This window comes from Narcine bancroftii, chromosome 10 (genome assembly GCF_036971445.1).
Source record: "Narcine bancroftii isolate sNarBan1 chromosome 10, sNarBan1.hap1, whole genome shotgun sequence".
NCBI classification, from domain to species: domain Eukaryota; kingdom Metazoa; phylum Chordata; class Chondrichthyes; order Torpediniformes; family Narcinidae; genus Narcine; species Narcine bancroftii.
In genome coordinates, this window is record NC_091478.1 from 108110308 (window position 1) to 108135170 (window position 24863).

A 24863-nucleotide genomic window follows, 5' to 3' on the forward strand; every position below is an offset into this window, starting at 1 on the left:
GAGCCCACCTCACTGACAAAAGACAAAGGAGGAAAAACCCAACACCCAACTCCAACCAACCAATTTTCCCTTCCAACCGCTGCAACCGTGTCTGCCTGTCCCGCATCGGACTTGTCAGTCACCAACGAGCCTGCAGCAGACGTGGACATTACCCCTCCATAAATCTTCGTCTGCGAAGCCAAGCCAAAGATACACAAATGTATGAACATTAAGGATAATCTCAGTTTGTTCACAGTACAAATACATACACTATAATTCAATTTGTCTCTCCATAGGTAATAATATTTTCAGCACCTCTACCTTAATTAATTATCCAATTAATAACAAGTGATAGAGAACATAGAACATTACAGGCCTTTTGCTCTTGATGTTGTGCTGACCTATATATTCCTATAAAAAAAACTAAATCTTTCCCACCTCATAACCTTTATTTTCTTTCATCCATGTGCCTGTTCAAGAGTATCAAATGCTCCTAATGTTTCAGCCTCCACCACCACCCCAGGCAAGCCATTCCAAGCATCCACAATTCTGTATAATAAAACTTACCCATGATGTCTCCCATAAACTTTCCTCTTCACTTTGTAAATGTGTATGTCCTCTGGTGTTTGCTATGACAGCCCATGGTGCTTTCTACATTATCTATGACCCTAAGAATATCTTAGACCTCTATCAAGTCATCTCTTATCCTTTTTCACTCCAAAGAGAAAAGCCTTAGCTCCGATAACCTTGACTTATAAGACTTAGTTTTCAATCTAGGGGAATTCTTGTTAAATCTCCTCTGCACCCTCGCCATAGCTTGCACATCTTCCTGTGACCAGAACTAAAACAATATTCCTCAAGTGTGGTCTCATGAGAGATTTGTAGAGTTGTAACATGACCTCTTGACTCTTGAACTCAATCTCCCGACCAATGAAGTCAGCATCCAAAGGCCTTCTTAATTATCCTATCAACCTGCACAGCACCCTTGAAAGGTGTATGGATTTGGACCCCAAAGTCATTCAGTCCTCCACACTGTTAAGTATCCAACCATTAACTTTTAAACTTTCCAAAATACATCATCTCACACAAATGGATTGTATTCCATCTGCCACTTTTCTGCCCAACTCTGAATCCTATCTATATAATTTTGTAACCTTTGGCAACATTCAGCTCCATCCACAACTCCTCCAACCTTTGATTCATCTGCAAACCTACTGACCCATCCTTCTGCTTCTTTATCTCAGTTGTTTACAAAAAAAATCACAAAGAGCAGGGGTCCTAGAGAAGATCCCTGCGGTACTTGGTACTTTCTCTTGAAAGTTTCATATGAAAATTATAGGATTTTATTTAAATAGCTTTGATAGACAAGGAAGACATTTTTAAAAAAGATTTGATAAAGATTACAAAACTAAACCACCATTCACCTTTTAAAAATGGGGTGAAATGCACAATTTATACAATAACAGAAATTTTACTCAGTGTATGCTAGTCCATTAGTATCTGATTTTCTATTTAATGTGGCATACATGTTAATTAACGATTATTTTCTTTACACTATATTTTTCCACAAACTCATTGCTTTCATGTTAATAGCTTCTTTTCAACACCAATTCTTGACATTTCTGGATTGGAGTACAATAGATTTTTAAAAATTCTATTACATAATTTTCACTCCACTAGATTAACAGGTGTATGTCTAAGTCCTTCCTGTGGCTTGAAGGCTGTGACAATTGGCTGTATGCTCTGCAAACAAGAAAACTAGGTTTTAAAATGTGAAATCAGTGAAACTTTTGCAAATTTGGTTCCATCTCTTGACGTGACTATAAATTGGACATTCAACACAATAAAAGAGACCAATCGTCATACAAGTGATTCAAAACAAAAAGGAAGAAATAAATTAGATTGTCAATTAAACTTCCAAGATTCTGAAGGAGACTGAAAGAACACATACTGAATGAAAACAAAAATCTTCAGATGCTGGACATGTAAAGTATACAAAATGTTGAAATTACTGAGGGCAGATGCATTGTTAAAGTGTTTTTTGTAACTGTGTTACAGGCAACTTTTCATAGCCACATTTCTGACTGCCACTGAAACCCTGAAAGTTCAACATACTAGCATAAAGTTATAGCAATTCCCCATCACTTACAGTTGTGAATCCAATAATGCAAATTGAACCTGGGGTCAAGTCAGATTCCGTCAATTTTAGTGGAGAGGAATTGCTCCTATCTTAATTCCTCCCAGTTGAGTTTAGACATTAATTATATAGCACCATATAAAACTATTGCACAAAAACTGGCCCTCCAGCCCATCTAGTCTGTGCTGAACTATTATCTTGCCTAGTCCCACTGATGTACTAGACAAAAGTCCTCCATACCTCTGCTGCCCACGTACCTATCCAAATATTTCTTAAATGTTGAAATCAAGCCTGCATTCACCACTTCAGCAGGCAGTTCATTCTATTCTCTGCATGAAAAAGTCCCCTAATGTTCCCTTTAAACATTTCACCTTTCACTTCAGCTCAATGGAAAAAGCCTGTTCACATTATTCGGTATTTGTATTTCAGAGTTTTTTTTTAAATTGATCAATCAATTTAAATAGAATAATCTGAAAAATCAGGTTTTGACAACTTTTGATAGTCAGCTGTCTTAACCTGCCATCAGCTTTTGAGCTGTTTTGCGGAGGCAGAGTGATCAGGAACTCATCTTTTCCCACCTCCTTCCGGTTGATAAAGTTTTTGTTGCAGCCTTGAGTGAGCCATAACTGAGGAAGTTTGCTTTCCCCTTGGAAATATGCAAGAGGGAAATTGTTCAGTAGAAATGTGTGAGTAGATCCAGATGCGTTTTAAAAGAAGCAACTTAAAGGAATAGAGATTGAAAGGCAGATACATGTTGGGGGAGAATTCTAGCATTAATATATAAAGAAAGTAATTCCATTAAATTCAAGGAAGTGTAAAGGCTAGAATTCAAAACATTAAAAAAAATTGATTTTACTGTACCTGATTAAGGAACTCTTGACACTGAATGGATTTTTTCATCGCTTTCTGAGAGTCCTTTAATTGTTCAAGCAAGAATCCTGAAATAAGGAAATGTATGCAAGTCAAGTATATTGTCACCAGATTGTACAAGTACAACCCAACAAAACCGTACTCTGGGTCTTAGTGCAAAATGCACAGGCACACAACCCGATTTAGCACACACACACAGATAAACAAAACACATGCAGGACAAGTATTCATACATACAAATAAGTAAATATTGTTTCACAAATTTGAGAGCCTCAGATGGTTAGCATCAGCAGTTCTTTTGTTCATTCACATTTTCACAGCCCCCATGGGAAAGAGCTGTTTCTCAGCCTGGTGGAACTGGCTCTGATACTCCAGTACCTTTTTCCACATGGGAGTAGCTGAAAGATGCTATGTGAGGGATGGTAGGGCTCCTGAATAACTTTAGGTGCTCTCTTCAGACAACAATCCTGGTAGATCACATCAATGTTGGGGGTGATAGACCTAATGATCTGCTCTGTCATTCTTATGGTCCCATGTATTGATCTTCGATCCATTTCTCTGCAGCAACCATACCACACTGATGTAGCTGGCCAGGATGCTCTCAATAGAACTCCTGTAGAAGGTTGACATTAAGGTGGATGGTAGCCTTAACCGCTTCAATCTTCTCAGGAAGTGCAGTGACTGTTGTACCTTCCTGACAAGAGAGGTAATAGTGTGTCTTCAAAACATCATTAATTAAGTACAACTCCGAGGAACTTTGTGTTCTCCACTAGTTACTGCTCCATTACAGGATAGTCGTTCCTGGTCCACTATCATCTTGTTCACATTGAGACGCAGTTTGTTACCCTTGCACCACTTCATGAGATTTGCCACCTCTTCTCTGTAGTGCAACTTGTATTGTTTCTGATGAGTCCAACGACTGTTGCATCATCTGTAAACTTGATGAGACTGGGAGCTGGATCTGGTGATGAGATCGTGGGTCAGATGGGACTGGTTTCAGGTGCAGAAGATAAAGCAATTCATTGCTTCATATCTAAGCAAAAGAAAATTTTCTTCAAAAATAAATTTCGAACTTTGGCTTGGTTCAGGTGCTCAGGAATTTAAATAAATATATATTATAATTTTGCGAAATGAAAAGGCTGCTTCCAGATTGATGAGCAAAATGTGATGGGTGACAAGTTCCAAATGAATACCAAGAAACTACAGCATTTAATCCAATTTAGTAAAAGGGAAGACATTAAAATATTTTGCAAGTACCTAAGAAATAGGAGCAGGAGTCGGCCATCCAGCCCGACAAGCCTGCTCCGCCATTCAATAAGATCATGGCTGATCTGATTATTGACTCAATTCCACCTACCTGACTTTTCCCCATATCCCCAAATTCCTTTCTTATGTAAAAATCTATCCAACTGAGCCTTGAATATGTTTAATGAAGTCGCTGCCACAGATTCACTCCTCTTTGGGAAAATGTTTTTCCTCATGTCCATCCTAAATCTACTCCCCTGAATCTGGAGGCTGTGTCCCCTAGTTCTGGTCTCACCTACCAGTGAAAACAATTTTCCTGCCTCTATCTTATCTATCCCTTTCATAATTTTATGTTTCTAGAAGATCTCCTCTCATTCTTGTGAATTCAATTGAGTATAATCCCAGGCGATTTAGTCTCTCCTTGTAGGTCATCCCCCTTATCTCCAGAATCAACCTGGTGAACCTTCTCTGGCCTGCCTCCAAGGCCGTATATCCTTCCTCAAGTATGGAAGCCAGAATTGCACACAGTACTCCAGGTGCGGCCTCACTAGTACCTTGTATAGTTATTCCTCGAGTGATGAAGGCCAATATTCCATTTGCCTTATTAATAACCTGTTGTGCCTGCAACCCAACCTTTTGCGATTCATGCACAAACACTCCCAAGTCTTTTTGCACTACAGCAGGCTGCAGTCTTTCACCATTTAAATAATAATCTGCTCTTCTATTTTTCCTACCAAAGTGGATGACCTCACATATACTAATGCTGTACTCTATCTGCCAGACCTTTGCCCAATCACCTAACTAGATCCTTCTGCAGCCTCTCCACATCTTCTGTAAAATTTGGGTTTCCATTTAATATAGTATCATCCGCAAACCTGGCTACACGTCTCTGTCCCCTCTTCCATATCATTAATGTAAATGGTGAACAGCTGTGGGCCCAGCACTGACCCCTGTGGCACCCCACTTACCATTGTCTGCCAGTCAGAAAACACCCATTTATCTCCACTCTCTGTCTTTTGTCAGTTAACCAATCCTCAATCCATGCAATATACTTCCCCTGACTCCATTCATCTGCATCTTATTGATGTCTCTTGTGCAGCACCATATCAAACGCCTACCAATGCATCAACTATAACTCCTGCCATTTCCTTCAGTACCCTGGGATGCCTCCCATCAAGACCATGGATTTGTCCGTCTTCAGTCCCATTAGTTTGGTCATCACTGTCTTTTGTAACAATTATTTTATCGAGACTGTCACCTCCCTTCACATCACTAACACCATTCTTTGGCATGGTGGACATGTCTTCCACCATGAAGACTGACAAAATATCTGTTCAATGCCTCAGCCATTTCCTCATTACTCAATATCAATCTCCCTTTCTCATCTTCCAAGGGACCTATGCTGACTCCAGTCACTCTTTTCCGTTTTATATACATATATATATATATATATATATATATATATATATAAAACATATATACATATACATATATATAACAATCACAGTACGGAAACAGGCCATCTTGGCCCCTCTAGTCCGTACTGATTTAAGTGATCTCCTCTAGTCCCATTTAAATGCAATTTGCCCATAATCCTCCAATTCCCTCACATCCATGCACCTATCCAATTTCTCCTAAATGACAAAATTGACCTTGCTTCAACCACATAAGATTTTTTGCTATGTTTTTATATTTTGTGCTAATTTACCTTCAAAATCCTTCCCTTTCCTTATTTCCCGTTTAGTTGACCTTTTTGTCCTTTAAAGTTTTCCCAATCCTTCTGTTTCCCACTACTCTAGGCTACTTTGTACACACGAGCTTTTAATTTTATACTTTGCTTCATTTCCTTAGTTAACCAAGGCTGGCTCTTCCCTCTCTTACTGCCGTTACTTAAAAAAAAGGGAATATATTTTTGTTGAGCACTGTAAAAAATCTTTGAAAGTCTTCCACTGTTCCTCAACTGTTCTGCCAACTTGTCTGTGCTCCCAGTCCATGCTGACCAATTCCTCCCTCAACCTGTTGAAGTTTCCCCTATTCAAGCACCATAATACATTAATTTTATATCTATCTATTGCACCCTCCATCTCCATGAGAAATTCAATCATACTATGATCGCTTTTTCCAAGAGGGTCCCTAACTACCAGATTGTTAATTTACCCATCTCACTGAACAACACTAGATCTAAAATACCATTTCCCTTGTTGGTTCCTTAACATGCATTCTACGAAGTCATCCTCGACCAACTTGACTTTCCCAATCTCCATGTAAGTCAAAGCCCCGACAACTGCCATTCCATTCTTCCATTCCTCAGCTATCTCTCGGCTAATTGCCCGTGGCATTGATATTGTTATTTGGTGGGTGATAAAGAACTTCCACCAGTGATTTTTTCCCTTTATTATTAATCTTTACCCAGATGAACTCAACATCCTGCTTAGATCTTGTATCATCTCACTATTGTCCTGATCTCATCCTTCATCAAGAGCGCCACCACCTTTACTATCCTATCTTTTCATACTCCCTGATAATCTTGAATATTTAATTCCCAATCATGCCCACCTTGCTACCACTTTTCTGTGATGGCCACTAAATCATATGCCTTGGTACCGATTTGTGCCTCAAGATCACTAATTTTTTCTAATACTACGGACATTCAGATAAAGGGCCCTCATGCTCATTGTCCTTTTAGAATCTAGTGACCTCGGCATCCCTTGCTTTTGACTTTCTGCACTCTATTTATTTTTATTTTTCTCTTTCCCAACTCTAGCTTTGGTCTCTGTACCACATTCCTCATTCTTTCCTCCTGCCTCATTAGTTAAAACCTTCCCCAACAGCCCTGGCAAACAATCTCCCTTGGTCATTGATCCTGGCCCTGCCCAGATGTTTCCATGCCTCTTGGGACATTGGGGAAACTATAAGAAAACACTGTTGTGCTTTGAAACACCAAATTATTTTTGCAATAATGTAATGGTGAGACACATGGAAAAATAATAGTTCCTGCAAAAGATCATTGAGTTGAAACATTAAGCTTTGTGTCACACATCTTGTCCAATCCAAGCCCTTGCATCATTCCTGGCATTAAAAATTGGAATAAAACTTGTGTCATTCTACCACATGGTCATGTATTCTCTCAAACAACAAGTGAAATTATGAACAGACTCCAACAGCATTAGAATCCAAAACATACTCAAAATCATCTCTTCGTTACTTTTTGCAGAACTTATTTGAAATAAGCAAGACACAGGATGTTAATTCTGTTGCACAATGAAGGTTCATTACATGCTATGCAAAGCTGATCATTTTGATGGTCAGTCTAGTATACTACTTTATAAAACACTGAGATATTCTTGTCATATATAAATCCTCAGAAAGATAAGTAACGTATTATGCAAGTATCTTTACATGTTTTAGAATAAAGCATGTTCTTTTTGAGGCAGTCATTCACAATCCAGTAACTCCAGGCCTCGACCCAAAGATGTCCAACATTGGTCTCGACAGCTCACAACCCTCAAGTATGACCCAAAAATGAGCACTTGTAAATTGGAGCAAGACCTTGTAGATCATTTCAGCAGGCCTCCAACTCGATGACATCAATATAGACTTCTCCAATTTTCATCACCCCTTCCGACTTTTTGTTTTCCTCATCTCCCTTCCTCTAACTTCTCAGCTCCTTCCTTTCTTTTCCTATCAGAACCATCTTTCTTAGCCCTGTTCCCCCCCCCCTCCATTAGCTTTTATTTCTCTCTTCTTCTCCATCCCACATGTATTTTAATGGTTAGCCTGTGCTTCCTGTCCTCCTGTTTATTCGGGCATCGGGCTAGTTTTCAGCACTCCTGAACCCCTGTCCTGCCTTGTGCTTCCTATGATGCTGCATGACCTGCTGTTTCTTCAGCACTTTTGTGTACTACCCATTTCCACCTCAGAGACATCATCACAAAACTGCCTGGACAACCTCCTGTTGAAATCTTTATCCATTTACCTCCTCATCCTTGTCAATCTCTCTCCTCCCCCCACCATCCTCCCATACACAAATTTAAGATTCAAGTCAACACTAATTCTTACTAGTTCTGGTGTTACATTGCCTTACTCCTTCCCCTCCCACCAATCAAAGTTACACTGTTCAAGGATGTTTGGGACAATGAGTTGGACAAACAATACTACAATCTGCTGGAGGAGTGAAACAGAAGTCTGCAGATGCTTTGTAAAATCACAGACACTAGAACTCAGCAGGCCTTGCAGCATACATGGGAGATAAAGATATACAGCCAATATTTCAGGACTGAGCTTTTCTTCAACTGAAGGAACTCAGCACATCAGGCAGCAGAAGGAGAAAGGAATCAACACTATTTCAGCCCAGAATCATTCATCAGACCAGCCAAAAATGGTGATAATTCTTTTTCTCCCACTGCTGCTTGGTTATGCTAAGTTCCTCCAGCAGCTCATTTATAGTATTTTACTCAAACAGGCTTGGCTCAAAAACATCAACCATTCTGTTTCTCTCACTGTTGCTTCCTGACCCATTGGTTTCTTCAAGCAGGTTGATGGTTGCTCCAGATCAGAATGAGGATTTATTGTCATGAATAAGTCATGAAATTCAGCCTTTTGCAGCAGCATCAGCGAGTAAACATTCATATCGTAACTATCTTACGACATTTCGATAAAAATAAAGTAACAAAAAGTATGGCAATGCCTTAGGTTCATTGATCATTCAGGAATCTGATGGCAGTGGGAAAGAAGCCATTCTTGTGCTGTTGGGTGCTCATCTTCAGGCTCCTGTACCTCCATCCGGATGGTAGCAGAGTGAAGAGGGCCTGGCCTGGGTGGTGGGAGTCTTTGAGGATGGAAGGTGCTGTTTTAAGAGACCGCCTCACGTAGATGTCCTTGATGGAGTGAAGTCTGGTGCCTGTGATGTCACAGGCCGAGTTACCAACCCTCTGGAGTTTATTCCTGTCCTGAGAGTTGGTGCCTCCATACCAGGCAGTGATGCAACCAGACAGAATGCTCTCCATGGTCCAGCTGGGGGAGTTTTCCAGGTGCCCACAGCTGCAGTGACCCGTTTCCCACTCCATGTACTAATGAGGGAGTGAACCGTAGGCCCTCGGTACAGGGCGAAGCACTAAAACTGGGACTGGAGTAAAAGACAGAGATGCAAGGGGACTCAACCGGTCAAGCAGCGGCCAGAGACCCCCGCCTCACGGGCCTAACTCCCGCCTCACGGGGCCTCGGACTCCAGGCCGTCGACCAGACTTCGAAGCACAGCATCTCTGCCAACCCCGTCGGCGGAGACGGTCAACAGGACACGCTCATAGGCCTATCATACCCACCGAGAGCTTCATTAACAGCGACGAGCTGAGGCAGAACCGCGCCACACTCCGCAACCTCCATTTTCCCCGCCATTCTTATCACTCCCAGCATCCCTTGCCGAGAAGGACCGCCATGTTTGATTAAGGCAGCTCTGATCGCCAGTATCCCACGTGATTGCTGATCAAATTCGCTCGCATGCCCTGTGCCGTCTCTGATCAAGGCAATGCCGAGCAGTCGCAGCACCCAGCGACATGGAGCCGCGCTTCCTATCTCACCAGGTACTTCACCATGGGCATGTGAGGGGCAGTGTTGAGAAGCACGTGACCTGCCGGAAGTGATGGCGAGGGGCGGGGCCGAGAGGCGGTGTTCTCTGGTGGAGGGGTTTCGGAAGAACAATGGCTCGAGGGCTCCCATCGGAGAGAAGTGGGTTAGGCTCCGCGCGGGGGTCCTGGCCCAGTAGCCAGGAAAACGGGGGGTCTGGCCCAGTAGCCAGGAAAACGGGGAGGGGGGGGGTCTGGCCCAGTAGCCAGGAAAACGGGGAGGGGGGGGGGGTCTGGCCCAGTAGCCAGGAAAACGGGGAGGGGGGGGTCTGGCCCAGTAGCCAGGAAAACGGGGAGGGGGGGTCTGGCCCAGTAGCCAGGAAAACGGGGAGGGGGGGGGGTCTGGCCCAGTAGCCAGGAAAACGGGGAGGGGGGGGGGTCTGGCCCAGTAGCCAGGAAAACGGGGAGGGGGGGGTCTGGCCCAGTAGCCAGGAAAACGGGGAGGGGGGGGTCTGGCCCAGAAGCCACGAAAACGGGGAGGGGGGGGGTCTGGCCCAGAAGCCAGGAAAACGGGGAGGGGGGGTCTGGCCCAGTAGCCAGGAAAACGGGGAGGGGGGGGTCTGGCCCAGTAGCCAGGAAAACGGGGAGGGGGGGGGTCTGGCCCAGTAGCCAGGAAAACGGGGAGGGGGGGGGGTCTGGCCCAGTAGCCAGGAAAACGGGGAGGGGGGGTCTGGCCCAGTAGCCAGGAAAACGGGGAGGGGGGGGTCTGGCCCAGTAGCCAGGAAAACGGGGAGGGGGGGTCTGGCCCAGTAGCCAGTAAAACGGGGAGGGGGGGGTCTGGCCCAGTAGCCAGGAAAACGGGGAGGGGGGGGTCTGGCCCAGTAGCCAGGAAAACGGGGAGGGGGGGGTCTGGCCCAGTAGCCAGGAAAACGGGGAGGGGGTGGGTCTGGCCCAGTAGCCAGGAAAACGGGGAGGGGGGGGGTCTGGCCCAGTAGCCTGGAAAACGGGGAGGGGGGGGGTCTGGCCCAGTAGCCAGGAAAACGGGGAGGGGGGGGGTCTGGCCCAGTAGCCAGGAAAACGGGGAGGGGGGGTCTGGCCCAGTAGCCAGGAAAACGGGGAGGGGGGGGTCTGGCCCAGTAGCCAGGAAAACGGGGAGGGGGGGGTCTGGCCCAGTAGCCAGGAAAACGGGGAGGGGGGGGGTCTGGCCCAGTAGCCAGGAAAACGGGGAGGGGGGGGGGTCTGGCCCAGTAGCCAGGAAAACGGGGAGGGGGGGGGTCTGGCCCAGTAGCCAGGAAAACGGGGAGGGGGGGGTCTGGCCCAGTAGCCAGGAAAACGGGGAGGGGGGGTCTGGCCCAGTAGCCAGGAAAACGGGGGGTCTGGCCCAGTAGCCAGGAAAACGGGGAGGGGGGGGGTCTGGCCCAGTAGCCAGGAAAACGGGGAGGGGGGGGGGTCTGGCCCAGTAGCCAGGAAAACGGGGAGGGGGGGGGTCTGGCCCAGTAGCCAGGAAAACGGGGAGGGGGGGGGGGTCTGGCCCAGTAGCCAGGAAAACGGGGAGGGGGGGGTCTGGCCCAGTAGCCAGGAAAACGGGGAGGGGGGGTCTGGCCCAGTAGCCAGGAAAACGGGGAGGGGGGGAGGTCTGGCCCAGTAGCCAGGAAAACGGGGAGGGGGGGGTGTCTGGCCCAGCAGCCAGGAAAACGGGGAGGGGGGGGTCTGGCCCAGTAGCCAGGAAAACGGGGAGGGGGGGGTCTGGCCCAGAAGCCAGGAAAACGGGGAGGGGGGGGGGGTCTGGCCCAGAAGCCAGGAAAACGGGGAGGGGGGGGTCTGGCCCAGTAGCCAGGAAAACGGGGAGGGGGGGGTCTGGCCCAGTAGCCAGGAAAACGGGGAGGGGGGGGTCTGGCCCAGTAGCCAGGAAAACGGGGAGGGGGGGGGGTCTGGCCCAGTAGCCAGGAAAACGGGGAGGGGGGGTCTGGCCCAGTAGCCAGGAAAACGGGGAGGGGGGGGTCTGGCCCAGTAGCCAGGAAAACGGGGAGGGAGGGTCTGGCCCAGTAGCCAGTAAAACGGGGAGGGGGGGGTCTGGCCCAGTAGCCAGGAAAACGGGGAGGGGGGGGTCTGGCCCAGTAGCCAGGAAAACGGGGAGGGGGGGGTCTGGCCCAGTAGCCAGGAAAACGGGGAGGGGGTGGGTCTGGCCCAGTAGCCAGGAAAACGGGGAGGGGGGGGGTCTGGCCCAGTAGCCTGGAAAACGGGGAGGGGGGGGTCTGGCCCAGTAGCCAGGAAAACGGGGAGGGGGGGGTCTGGCCCAGTAGCCAGGAAAACGGGGAGGGGGGGTCTGGCCCAGTAGCCAGGAAAACGGGGAGGGGGGGGTCTGGCCCAGTAGCCAGGAAAACGGGGAGGGGGGGGTCTGGCCCAGTAGCCAGGAAAACGGGGAGGGGGGGGGGTCTGGCCCAGTAGCCAGGAAAACGGGGAGGGGGGGGGGTCTGGCCCAGTAGCCAGGAAAACGGGGAGGGGGGGGGGGGTCTGGCCCAGTAGCCAGGAAAACGGGGAGGGGGGGGTCTGGCCCAGTAGCCAGGAAAACGGGGAGGGGGGGTCTGGCCCAGTAGCCAGGAAAACGGGGAGGGGGGGGGGGGTCTGGCCCAGTAGCCAGGAAAACGGGGAGGGGGGGGGGGTCTGGCCCAGTAGCCAGGAAAACGGGGAGGGGGGGGTCTGGCCCAGTAGCCAGGAAAACGGGGAGGGGGGGGTCTGGCCCAGAAGCCAGGAAAACGGGGAGGGGGGGGGGTCTGGCCCAGAAGCCAGGAAAACGGGGAGGGGGGGGTCTGGCCCAGTAGCCAGGAAAACGGGGAGGGGGGGGTCTGGCCCAGTAGCCAGGAAAACGGGGAGGGGGGGGGTCTGGCCCAGTAGCCAGGAAAACGGGGAGGGGGGGGGGTCTGGCCCAGTAGCCAGGAAAACGGGGAGGGGGGGTCTGGCCCAGTAGCCAGGAAAACGGGGAGGGGGGGGTCTGGCCCAGTAGCCAGGAAAACGGGGAGGGGGGGTCTGGCCCAGTAGCCAGGAAAACGGGGAGGGGGGGTCTGGCCCAGTAGCCAGTAAAACGGGGAGGGGGGGTCTGGCCCAGTAGCCAGGAAAACGGGGAGGGGGGGGTCTGGCCCAGTAGCCAGGAAAACGGGGAGGGGGGGTCTGGCCCAGTAGCCAGGAAAACGGGGAGGGGGTGGGTCTGGCCCAGTAGCCAGGAAAACGGGGAGGGGGGGGGTCTGGCCCAGTAGCCTGGAAAACGGGGAGGGGGGGGGTCTGGCCCAGTAGCCTGGAAAACGGGGAGGGGGGGGGTCTGGCCCAGTAGCCGGGAAAACGGGGAGGGGGGGGGTCTGGCCCAGTAGCCGGGAAAACGGGGAGGGGGGGTCTGGCCCAGTAGCCGGGAAAACGGGGAGTGGGGGGTCTGGCCCAGTAGCCGGGAAAACGGGGAGGGGGGGGTCTGGCCCAGTAGCCGGGAAAACGGGGAGGGGGGGGTCTGGCCCAGTAGCCGGGAAAACGGGGAGGGGGGGGGTCTGGTTATTGTGCTTTGCATGTGTGAAAATTGCTGTAGGTTACATTTCCAAAAACACTATTTAAAAAAATTGTGCATTTAAAAGAGATTTTTTTTTCAAAATGTGAGGTAGTGTCTGTGGTTCATTGTCCATTCAGAAATCTGATGGTGGTGGGAAGAAGCTGTTTTTGTACTCCTTCCCAATGGTAGCAGTGATAAGAGGCTGTAATGCCTGTGTGGTGAGGGTCCTTGATGATAGATATCCCCATTACACAGAGCTTGAAAGCTAGGGTTTATCTGTTTTTTGAGTGCTGTGTGAAAGAATTGCAAATGTCTTAGTTATAGCATTAAATATTGTATATGTATTCTTAGTGACTTAGTTGTGGACTGGCACAAGGTTACATACAATACATTCAGAAATGAGGTCATCTTTCCGAGTCATGTCTAGAAAGAGCTGTGGATTTTAATTAATTCAAGAACAGTGGAGTGTTTGGTTTCTTAAAAACTGAAGTACTCAAGAAGAACTGCTCAAGGTGGTCACCTGTTTAAACAAAGAGAGGTTTTGTTGTTTGTGATAATTAGACTTTACAGAACTAACCAAACCATTTGAGTCTTGGAAGAAAGATGAGGTCAGAGATTGTTATGGATATGGAGTAGTTTTTGAAAAGGCAAGAGGTTTTCCAGAAATGAAATTAAAACTGTTAAAGTTTCCAGTACATGGTTTCCATGAATTGATATTGTGTCGTTGATGGTGACGTCACATGATTTTGAGAAATACATTGGCAAATTCAGATATTTTGAATCATTTCAGAAGTCAAGACCCTGTGGGGGACACATGAGAATTTGGACCCTTGTGAAAGACAAGGTTAAATTACAGTAACTGGAATAGGTGCTGTTATTCCTAATCAAAGGGGAATACAGAAATAAGTGGATTTTGAAAGGGAGACCACTTTCTGACTTCTCTTTTGAAAATAGAGTTGCAGCCTCATCGTGTAAGAAAACTGAAGACATAAGACAGAAGATCTGAAAATTGACATCCTGGAAAGACAGGATTGTTCTAAGAAAAGAGAAGCAGCCTCATTTGTGCTCAGATGATGGTCACTCCTGTTTGAAGAATATCTCTCTGAAAGATGGCTCATCAATAGACGTGAGTTTAAAGAGATTTTAAAATATATTGTTTGAAAGTGTTTCATAATTACTGCTGCATTGTGATTGAAAAGGATCCTAAAGTCAACAAGTTGTCAAAACTGGACTTTAAAATTAACATTTTCAGAATTAAGCTTAAACTGTAATGGTTTTGGACTTTAATGCACACACACATTTACGTTTATTTAAATTTAGAGTTGATTTTAGAGATAAGTAAAAAATGTTATGATATTAATAGTTTAATAAAAACTATTTTGAATTTACCATTGCTTTTCCTTTGTTAGTAATAATAAGGGCTTATTAGTTCGTAACAAGAAGCTTGTGCAGTAAGATTTCTCTTTTTATTCAACTACCTTGGAATAAGGGACAATATTCAATTTGCCTTTCCTATGATTATGTGCATTTCTATGCAAGCTTTATGTGTGCCCAATCATAAGGAATAACATGTCCCTCTCTGCTTCAGCTTTCTGAATTTCTTCTCCACTGGATTAGTACTCTGTTCTCTTATCCTTTCTTCCAAAATGACTGACACATTTTCCTACATAATAACCAATTGTCTTTATTTTTTGCTTGATTGTTTAACTTAACAATATTTAAACTCTTTTTTTTATCCTTGTCCCAACTCAAACACCTGCCTATTTTTGTGTCATCCACAAATTTAGGTACCATAGGTTAATTTCCTTCATTCAAGTCAGGAAATAAACATTTCTGGTCCTTGTCAGTAACCTACTGGATAGAACAAAAAATCAGATCGCCATTCTTCCATTCCCATTGTCATTATTACTGTTATAAACAAGTATTCAAGGAATATTATTAAAGGATTCTTAAATATTCTTAAGCCTCTTGTTCTTTTTTCTGGTCTATTTGACAAAAACACTTGGTGTTCCCAAAGACCCTTGGTTGAAAGGCACTCTGATGAAGGTTCCAGTAAATCCTGAAGCTGAAAACTATCGTTCCCATTGTATTTAGGAGCAATAAAATGTGCACACATTAGAGAACATGTATCTAATTACAGTATAAAAGTTGGTCAGTTTTCCTTTTGTGCAACAATAGAAGCTAGTTGGATCCTTATTTCAATTTTTGTATGTTGCTTTATGAAATGTTTCAATTGTTATTGTCAAGGGGTGTTTTACTTAACTTTTGGTTAGGGTTTGCTATTTGTAAGAATTCTCTAACATGATTGGTTGTTAAGTGACATGATGGCTTTGTGGCTTGTTAATAGAAATCCTCAAGAACTGATCAACTGATTGTAGGAGGGGTGAAATTCCATAAATCCTTCTGACCACCCAATCCCTCCCCCTTTCCTTGCAGTGACTCCAAAACCTAACTTGTAGATGTTGTTTTGTCTGTCAGCATATCATACAGGTATAGTGAAGTATTTATATCTCCAGAGGAATCACATTTATATCTTATTTTCTCTAGCCCACTGCACTTTTGGACATTTTACTTAAAGAAATGAAAACATCAGAAAAGATCACAGCATCCGAAACTGTTCTGATAACAGGTGGAGGAGGTTATTTAGGATGTAGGTAAGATCCTTCATGTTATATTTGAATTCAATTGTGATTCTATATTGAAGTGATATTTAAAAGTTGAGCTTGAAAGTAAGTAATAAGTACACTTTTCAATGATGTTTCTGGGCAGAGAATTACCTTTAAAACCCCATTCAAAATTGTGACTGTCTGCCATTTTGCTCCTGAAGCTTCTGTTCATTCAGAATCTCTTGGCAAGAAACAAAATTGGACAAGTTTACAGAAATTTAGTTCATTGACAATTGTGGCACGGCAAAGCAACATCTTATGAAATCTATTTCACTTTTTGGATGGATTATAATTCTTGAAGTGCACCTGTTTAATCATTAGTAAACCTTCTGGAAGGAAATGGGATCAAGCAACATGTGCAAAGACACAACATTCAACATCAAGAAAAATGATTACGAATTTCAGGTCATGTAGTAAACCTTTTGTTCAATGAGATGTTGCATAGTAAAGATAATACAGTTTATAATAATTGAAGTAACTGGCAATATTGAATGAACAGACCTATAAATGGTTGTATCTGGTTAGATCAGTTAAAAAGAAATCACCAATGTGATGATGTAACAATTATAAAAAAATATATATATAAAATGAAGTTAAACACAGCAGAACTCCATCGAAACCTTGACATTTCTCTTGCTTTCAACCTTCTCCATATTATTTTCTTTTGCAACCTCTCTAAAATATCTTATTTTCTTCAAGTCTGAGAGTACATGGCAGGAAAAGTGAAAACTCTTTAGCATGACTCTAATGCCCTGTTATTTCAGTATTTTCTACACCTTGTATATTCTGAGGCATACTTGGTTCGTTTTGTTGGAAAATATATTCTTCTGTTCCAGTCGATCTTGCAATGAGTGTGATCATGTCTTGGAATCATTGTTTGGCTGTGATTGGTGGATGCATTTTTCTGACATAACTTGCATCAAGAGATTTCTCTTTTCTGTCCCAATTGCCTTCTTGACTCTAGCAATAGCAATAAAGTAGAGATGAAAGTGCGGGTTATCTTCAGTGGGTTACTGTCATTTATGTGTACACATCAAATTGGACAAGTTTTATTTCTTGGATTTGTTTCTCAATTTAAAATTCTTGTGTTTCCAATGGGTATTTTTTTTAAAATTTGGGATGTTGTTTCCCTTTATCTCCCCCATTTTGGGATGTGCTTTTTGATTTTGAAGCTCCTGTTTCAAGAGCTTGATAATAGACCGTGTTACACTTTTAATAATTTACCTGGAGCATTGTGTGCAGTTTTGGTCACCTTATCTAAGGAAGGATGTTCTTGCAATGGAGGAAGCGCAGAGGCGATTCACCAGGCTGATATACCTGGAATGGCAGGAATGACTTATGAGGAAAGATTGCGAAAATTGGGATTGTACTCCCTGGAGTTTAGAAGATTGAGAGGGGATCTCATAGAGACCTATAAAATTCTGGCAGGACTGGACAGAATGGATGCAGATGGGATGTTTCCAAGGATGGGAAAATCCAGAACCCGGGGCCGTGGTTTGTGGATAATAGGCAAACCATTTAGGGCCGAGATGAGGAGGAATTTCTTGACCCAGAGGGTGGTGAATCTGTGGAATTCATTGCCACAGAGGGCAGTAGAGGCAGGTTCATTAAATCTATTTAAGAGGGAATTGGATCTATTTCTTCAGTATAAGGGTATTAAAGGTTATGGAGAGAAGGCGGGGATGGGGTACTGAACTTTAAGATCAGCCATGATCTCGTTGAATGGCGGAGCAGGCTCGAAGAGTCCTATCTTCTATGTTTCAAAGATTCAACAGAAAATGCTGAAAACAGTCAGCAGATCATGCAGCATTTATGAAAAAGAATTCAGTTTAATATTTTACCCAAAAAAATTCAACCTAAAGCTAATTCTTTTTCCTTTTCTCCTGACCTTTTGAGCGTTTTCTGTTTTAATTTCATACTTCCATTATCTGCAGGGATTTTGATTTTAATTTATTTATATCTCTTCCAAGTAAAATAGTATTATAACTATTGCAGCAGTTCCATCCAGTCATTGTATGTCAATGTTCTAATACGTCTGTACTGTTTTAAGCAAATATTTTAAAGCTGTCTTTTGTTTTTTATGTTGTAGACTGGGCTGCACTTTGCAGAAGATGGGCCTAAAAGTGATTCTATTTGACATCCACTGTCCTTTTCAGGAACTGCCTGCTGCGATTATCTTTGTAAGGGGAAATGTCTGCAACTACCTGGAGGTGGAGGCTGCATTCAGGAATGTAGATTGTGTTTTCCATTTAGCTTCTTATGGTATGTCTGGAAGGGAGCAGCTAAATATAAAGTTGATAGAGGCTGTCAATGTTAAAGGGACAGACAATGTAATCCAAGCTTGCCTGAGGAATGGCGTACCAAGGCTTCTTTACACAAGTACATACAATGTTGTGTTTGGAGGCCAAGTAATTAAAAACGGAGATGAATCGCTCCCTTATTTTCCATTGCATCTTTACCCAGATCACTATTCGAGGACCAAATCTGTAGCTGAGATGAAGGTGCTGTATGCAAACACCTCAAAGCTAAGGAAAGGTAGTGGTGTTTTACGGACATGTGCCTTGCGACCGGCAGGTATCTATGGACCTGGTGAGCAAAGGCATCTTCCAAGGATAGTTAACTACATAGAGAAAGGTCTCTTCAAATTTGTGTATGGGGCAGCAGATTGCCTGGTAGAGTTTGTCCATATTGACAATCTTGTTTCTGCACAAATTCTGGCATCAGAAGCTCTAACAGGAAATAAAAATTACATAGCAGCTGGTCAGGCTTATTTTATCTCTGATGGCAAACCAATAAACAACTTTGAATTTTTCAAACCACTGGTAGAAGGCCTTGGCTACAAATATCCCACAATTCGGCTGCCACTCAGACTGATCTATTACTTTGCTTTCCTAACTGAAATCATACATTTTGTGGTTGGTCGTATTTATAATTTTCAACCTTTTCTAACTCGCACAGAAGTCTATAAAACAGGAGTCACTCACTATTTCAGCATACAGAAAGCAAGAAAAGAGCTCGGGTACAATCCACAGGAACATAGCTTGAAAGAAATAGTGGAGTGGTTCAAAGCCCGTGGTCATGGACAGAAAGTATCTCCGAACAATGTTAGATGCCTTGTATGGGATGTTATACTTATAACGTTACTCTGGATTGTTCTCTTGTCTTGGCTTCCAGTAGTTTCTGCACGATATTCTATGGAGTTAATATTTTACTGAACATTCCTTACTGCTCCGACCCTAATTGATGGTGTTTGAAAATCAAGAGAACAACACAACTGCTTAATGTATTTTTAGGTCTAAAATGTGTTTTAATTACCACTGATATTATTGCATACAACTGGTTTTAGCATTCCTCTCAGGATAAATTAGTTGGAAGAAGAGTTGAGGCCAGATGAGAGAAAAGGCCATGAAAAATTTTTTCGCAGTAATGTCTCACAAAATTAGAGAGGCGAGTTGGTTGTTGGGTTTTGAGAAAATGACAAAGCAGTCAGATGTTATTTTTAATTTTGAGAAACAGCACAGTGACAGGCCCATGAGCCAGTACCACCTAAATGCATCAATTAACCTACAAACCCCATATGTTTTTGGAGGGTAGGATAAAATTGGAGCACCTGAAGGACAGCCAAGCAGACACTGGGAGAACGTAGAAATTCCTTGCAGACTACGTAGATTTGAATGCAAGTTGTTGGCGCTGTAATAACGTTGCCCTAACTGTTAGACTAACCATTAGAAAGTACAAGGGAGCAAGGAAGTGGATCTCAGGAATGATCTTTATCTGATGAGGGTGAAATGAAATGTAGAGACTACTGTATCACTTCTTTTCTATGGGCAAATCAGTTGTATAGCCTAACACCAAAATAGTAAGGTTTGGTATTAAATTGGATTTCTGAGAGACGTTGGGTGAACAAGGAGGTGATTTATGATCAATTAAGAAATTTCTTAACCTTCTTCTAGAGCAGTGTTTCAAAACTGTGTTCCATGGAACCAGGGGTTTAGTGGAAAGGCATAGGGGTTCCACGGAAGAAACGACAGGGAGTAATAACAATGTTTTCCTTCTAATTTCTTTTTATTTCTGCCTTCAATTTGTTTTGGGAAGGGGAAGACAAATACCGGGGGTTGGAGGAGCCAAACCAGACTCTAGAAACCTGGGGTGCTCGGACTTTTGAAAAGTGACTGAGGCGAATATCACAGAACTCCAATCAGCGCAGTGACCGCTTTCATGGCCAGAAAACCCATGGTGAGAATGCATCTCATTCTACCCTGAAGGACTGAAGATGTATTTGCAATCGGAAGTGACTTGAGCATGCGTCATGTACTCCAACACTCTGTGTGGGTGAAACCGGCAACTGGGCCAGAGTCAGCGCTGTGTTGTTGCTGGGGTGATGGTGGTTTCTGAGAGCTGGCAGCAGCATGAAGATTTGCAATGTGTGCGAGTAGTACTGCTGTCTAGCCTGTCACTTGTGGTAAGCGAACAACTGGAGGGGTGTGTGGCCAGCAGTGTCTAAATGAAAGGTCAGTAATGGTGGCCAGGGACTCGCTGGGGATCAAGGGGTAGCCTGGGCCGCGGCGGGAAGTGAGGAGCGGAGGGGGTGGCCCAGGCTGTGGTGGGGGTTGTATCAAGCTGTCAGCTTGAATGTCTCAGTCGAAGTGCACCCTCAATATTATTGGGAAAGGAGATCCAATATTGAGGGTGGGATAATGAAGGGTAGGCAGTTTCTGATTCAGAATGGTGTACAACTTGGAGAGAAACCAACAGCTGCGGTGTTTTCATGTGCCTTTGTCTTTTTGAGAGGGTTTGGGGGATATGATCAAGAGTGGCTGAGGTGAGTAAGTGAGCCAGTGATTGAGGGAATATATGTTTAGGGTGGTTGAAGGGGTATAAGTTGTTTGGGATACTTTGACCTGGATGATTTCAAATTTCTTGAGAGCTGTTAGAATTGATTTCATCCAGGACATTGAAAGCATCCTCTCACATTCCTGATGTGATTTGATTGATGAAGCCTTAATGATTTGCACTTGGTCACTTTTATAACGAACGTGTAGAGAAATGTGAAGAAAAAAGTTAATGATAAATGTAAGGAAATTGATTATCTTTCTCTAAAAAGCTGAATTAATGGGAAACAAATGGAATAAGTGAAATGTAAAGGTATTTATATTCCATTTAATTTGTTGATTCTGATTATGATAATTTTATTCTTCATGCTGAGACTTAAAAACATTTAAATATTTTGATGGGTAAATTTGTTAATACAATTGTCAGAACATTTAATTCTCCAAGCAGAAATGAGAAATCTTCTACAGGACATTTTAACATACCAGAGTGCTTCTTATCATGGATTACTATTTGGCATGCAATGTGTTTAATGTTGAGAAAATGACAGTTGAATTGTTTTTAATTTGTTTTTGTTGGAGAAAGAATGTTGAACAAGTAAAATTATATTTGTTTTTGAATGGTGGCATAATATTTTGAAATTAACAAACATGACACATTCTGATCTTCTCTGTTAAGAAACCTGAAACCTATTTTCTGGCTGGAATTGATGTAAGGGAGCTGACGAAGTTAGTAAACCAAAGGTTGGGTTAGCCTTTTAATAAGTAGTTGCTATAAATGACTTAGAAGGAAGCTATTCAGCTGATCAAGGTCTGGCAACTTTGCAGAGCACTCCTGTTCCCCCATTTATTTCCCTGTAACCTATTCTTTTATCTGGTGACCCTGATTCTCTGACCATCAGTGGAATCTTGGCTGTGTGGATAAGAAATTGGCTTGTTTGGAGAAAGCAGAGAGTAATAGTGGAAGGAAAGTATTTGAAGAGGCGGAAGGATGGATCAGTAAGTTGATGACAAAGTTTGGAGGAGTTGTGGATGGAGCTGAAGATTGTTAAAGGTTACAAGAGAATATAAACAAGATGTAGAGTTGGGTAGAAAAGTGGCAGATTGGATTTTGGAAGGTTAAAGCAAAAGGCTGGGTACAGGGTTAATGGTCAATTACTTAAGAGTGTGGATGAACAGAGGGACCTTGGCGTACAAATCCATACATCCCTCAAGGTCACTGCACAGGTTGATTGGTGAGTTAAGAAGGCCTATGGGTTGCTGGGATTTATTAATGGGGGATTGAATTCTGTAGTGAGGACCTGTTACAACTCTACAAATCTCTGGTGACACCACACTTCGAGTATTGTGTTCAGTTCTGATCACCTCATTATAGGAAGGATGTAGAAGCTATGGAGAGGGTGCAGAGGAGGTTTGCCAGGATGTTGCCTGGATTGAAAAACCAGTCTTGTGAGGCAAGGTGAGTAGAACTGGGACTTTTCTCTTTGAAGGATGAGAGGACACTTGATAGAGGTCTACAAGATTATGAGAGGCATAGATAGGGTGGACTGCCAGCACCTGTTTCCCTGCAGGATCAGCAAACATCTGAGGATGTGTACCAAGTTAAGGGAGGGAGGGAAATTTAGGGGAGACATCAGGGGTAAGTTATTTTTTATAGAGTTGTGGGTGCCTGGAATGCATTGCTGGGGATGATGTGGAGGCTGAAACGTTGGGTGCATTTAAGAGACTCAAAGACACATGGATGAAAGAGGGTTTTAGGATAGGGAGGGTATAGAGCTTTTAATTTTTTTTAGGAAGGCATATATGGGTCAGCGCAACATCGAGGATTCAAAGTCCTGTCCTGTGCTGTATTGTTCTATTCCCCTACATTATGGGCTGTTAGTTCTGCAACCAACTCACCACTGACTAGCAGGAAGTCAGCACCTGAAGGAAGCCCACCTGGAACTGCACACACAACATTGAAAGTCAGGATTGGAGCCACTGCAGCACCCATCGTCTGTGTCTAATCTGAGAGGACCATTCACTAAACTTGCAGTTAACATATGAATACACTAAAACCATTTGATCTACAGAAACTGACCATGTTCAATCATTCTCACCATCTGATGCACGAACTTAAAAATCATACATCAGTTTGATTTTAAAATTGCTGACAGCATTTTGTTAGTTAAGTGAGAGCTCTCCTGACAACATGAAAACTTTTTTTCCATAACAAACATTAAATTACCAGACAAAGGGAATTGTGAACATTTTGGATTTTACCCCAACTATTGTAAATCATGTAACTCTTCAGAGGAAAGGAAAATGTGCTTTTGTTTATTTTAAAGGATTCTTGCTTTGGATTTCTGGCCATTTCTAACCATTTATTTTTAACTGGAAATGCTGGAGTTTTTGTGGAGTGTGCACTTTTCTACCAATATGCAGTAGTCTTAAGCATGCTAATTTGGAAGATATTCATGTAACATCATTTCTATACAGACACCACGTTGCTGCATTTTAAAAAGATTGACAAGGCATATGTCTATTGCATAACTTAAAGATATAAAATTGTATAATACTAATAAATTTCTTTTGCAAACATGTTTAATAGTTGGGATGTATGTTTTAAACGGTAAATTCTGGCTCTGTTTTTGATACAAATATAGCCATGCAGGGCTAGCCCGTGTCAAACAAGTACCGATTTTTACAACCATCTATCCTAACTTAAATCTATCTACATTCCCATCAATGGGTTGAAAGTAAATTCTGGTTTTATGAGCTCTGTTTACTAGATAACTGACCAAACATTTTAAAAAGAAATGGAATATTCTTCTACCTATTCCTTCTCAGTAACATACTGGAAAGAGTTTGTGAATAAGTTATCCATGTGTACAGTAAAACCCCAAGTATCTGGCACCTATGGGGATTGGTAGATGCTGGATTTGTATATTTTTTCCAGTTTAAGACTTGCTCTTACAATACCTACTATTACTGAACAAACTTCACTTGCATGAATATATAAACCTTAAAAGCATTTTATTTTAAGTCGCATTCTATGAAAATATATATATTAAATATACATTTAACCCTAATTTACCGCGCAGGACGTCCCCACACTGATCCCACTACCCCGCTCTCTCCCAACAGACCGACAGTATGGGAGCTGATAAAGGGCTGTGGACGGGACATCCCCACACTGACAGCCAGCCATCCCAAACTTGACAGCCTGAAGGGACAGGAGGCGGAGTGTGTTCAGAGGCACATCGGTGCAGCTGTCCCTTCAGGTGGCCAGCGCTGCGCTTTTAGCGCTACCACCTGAACGGCAATTCAAAGGGCCGCTTCTGCAGGCACATTCTTGGCAGACTTAACCATATGTGAAGATACAAGGATGGATTGTTTAGAGCTGCCTAGACCACTTTTCCAATGTTTTTGTACTCAAAAGTATCATACAGATAGTGTTATTCCAGAAAACTGTCCACATCACAATTTTTGCATATCACACAACCGTAGCAATTGTGTGTGGATTAGGAAATGTGAACTGAAAATAAAGTCATTAAAAAAATCTATGAGAGCATATTTTTGCTCTGCATCTCAGATTTTTCCCATAGTGATGTGTGAATTCCTTCAGGGTGAATTTCTATTACCCAAACTGCAGTAATGTGCCAGCATTTAGCTTTCACATTTCTAATTAATCTGGACTGGAGTCACCCAAAAGCATCAGTCCCTTTACAAAAAATAATTTATTGCTGCACACAAAACATTGAAGTCCTCATGCAAATTTTATGGTCTCGTCATGATTAGTTCTTGCATACATCTGGGATTTGAATAAAAAAGCTCGTCTTTCTCTATGGAACTTCCACAATGGTGATGTTATTCACCTTGCTAGAGGCTCTGATTGAGAAAGCAACTTGCTTTCACAAGATGCTTGAAGCAGCAGTAGGGTTGCAGTTTGAAGACAGCTTGGCTGCCAATACAGGCTGCTTATTCATGTGTTATAGTGGGTGCAAAAATGTTCTCTACCTGCTACATATTTCCATGATTTTGTTCCATTTTATGTAATAATAA

At 43.6% G+C, this 24863-nt stretch overlaps 1 protein-coding gene across 3 annotated transcripts; it reads left to right on the forward strand.

Annotated features, from left to right (window-relative positions):
• Window positions 1–9863: 9863 nt before the first annotated feature.
• On the forward strand, window positions 9864–21440 carry sdr42e1 (short chain dehydrogenase/reductase family 42E, member 1). 3 transcript variants are annotated; one of them, XM_069902219.1, is made up of 5 exons: window positions 9864–9955; window positions 14279–14450; window positions 15872–15978; window positions 16312–16395; window positions 18080–21440. In XM_069902219.1, the coding sequence occupies exons 3-5, from the start codon at window positions 15905–15907 to the stop codon at window positions 19203–19205; spliced, it is 1284 nt and encodes a 427-aa protein (XP_069758320.1). In that variant the 5' UTR covers window positions 9864–9955; window positions 14279–14450; window positions 15872–15904; the 3' UTR covers window positions 19206–21440. The 3 variants fall into 3 exon arrangements, with proteins under 3 accessions (XP_069758320.1, XP_069758321.1, XP_069758322.1); XM_069902220.1 differs by lacking the exon at window positions 16312–16395; XM_069902221.1 differs by lacking the exons at window positions 9864–9955; window positions 14279–14450; window positions 16312–16395 and having other exon boundaries at window positions 15889–15974.
• The last annotated feature ends 3423 nt before the right edge of the window (window positions 21441–24863 follow it).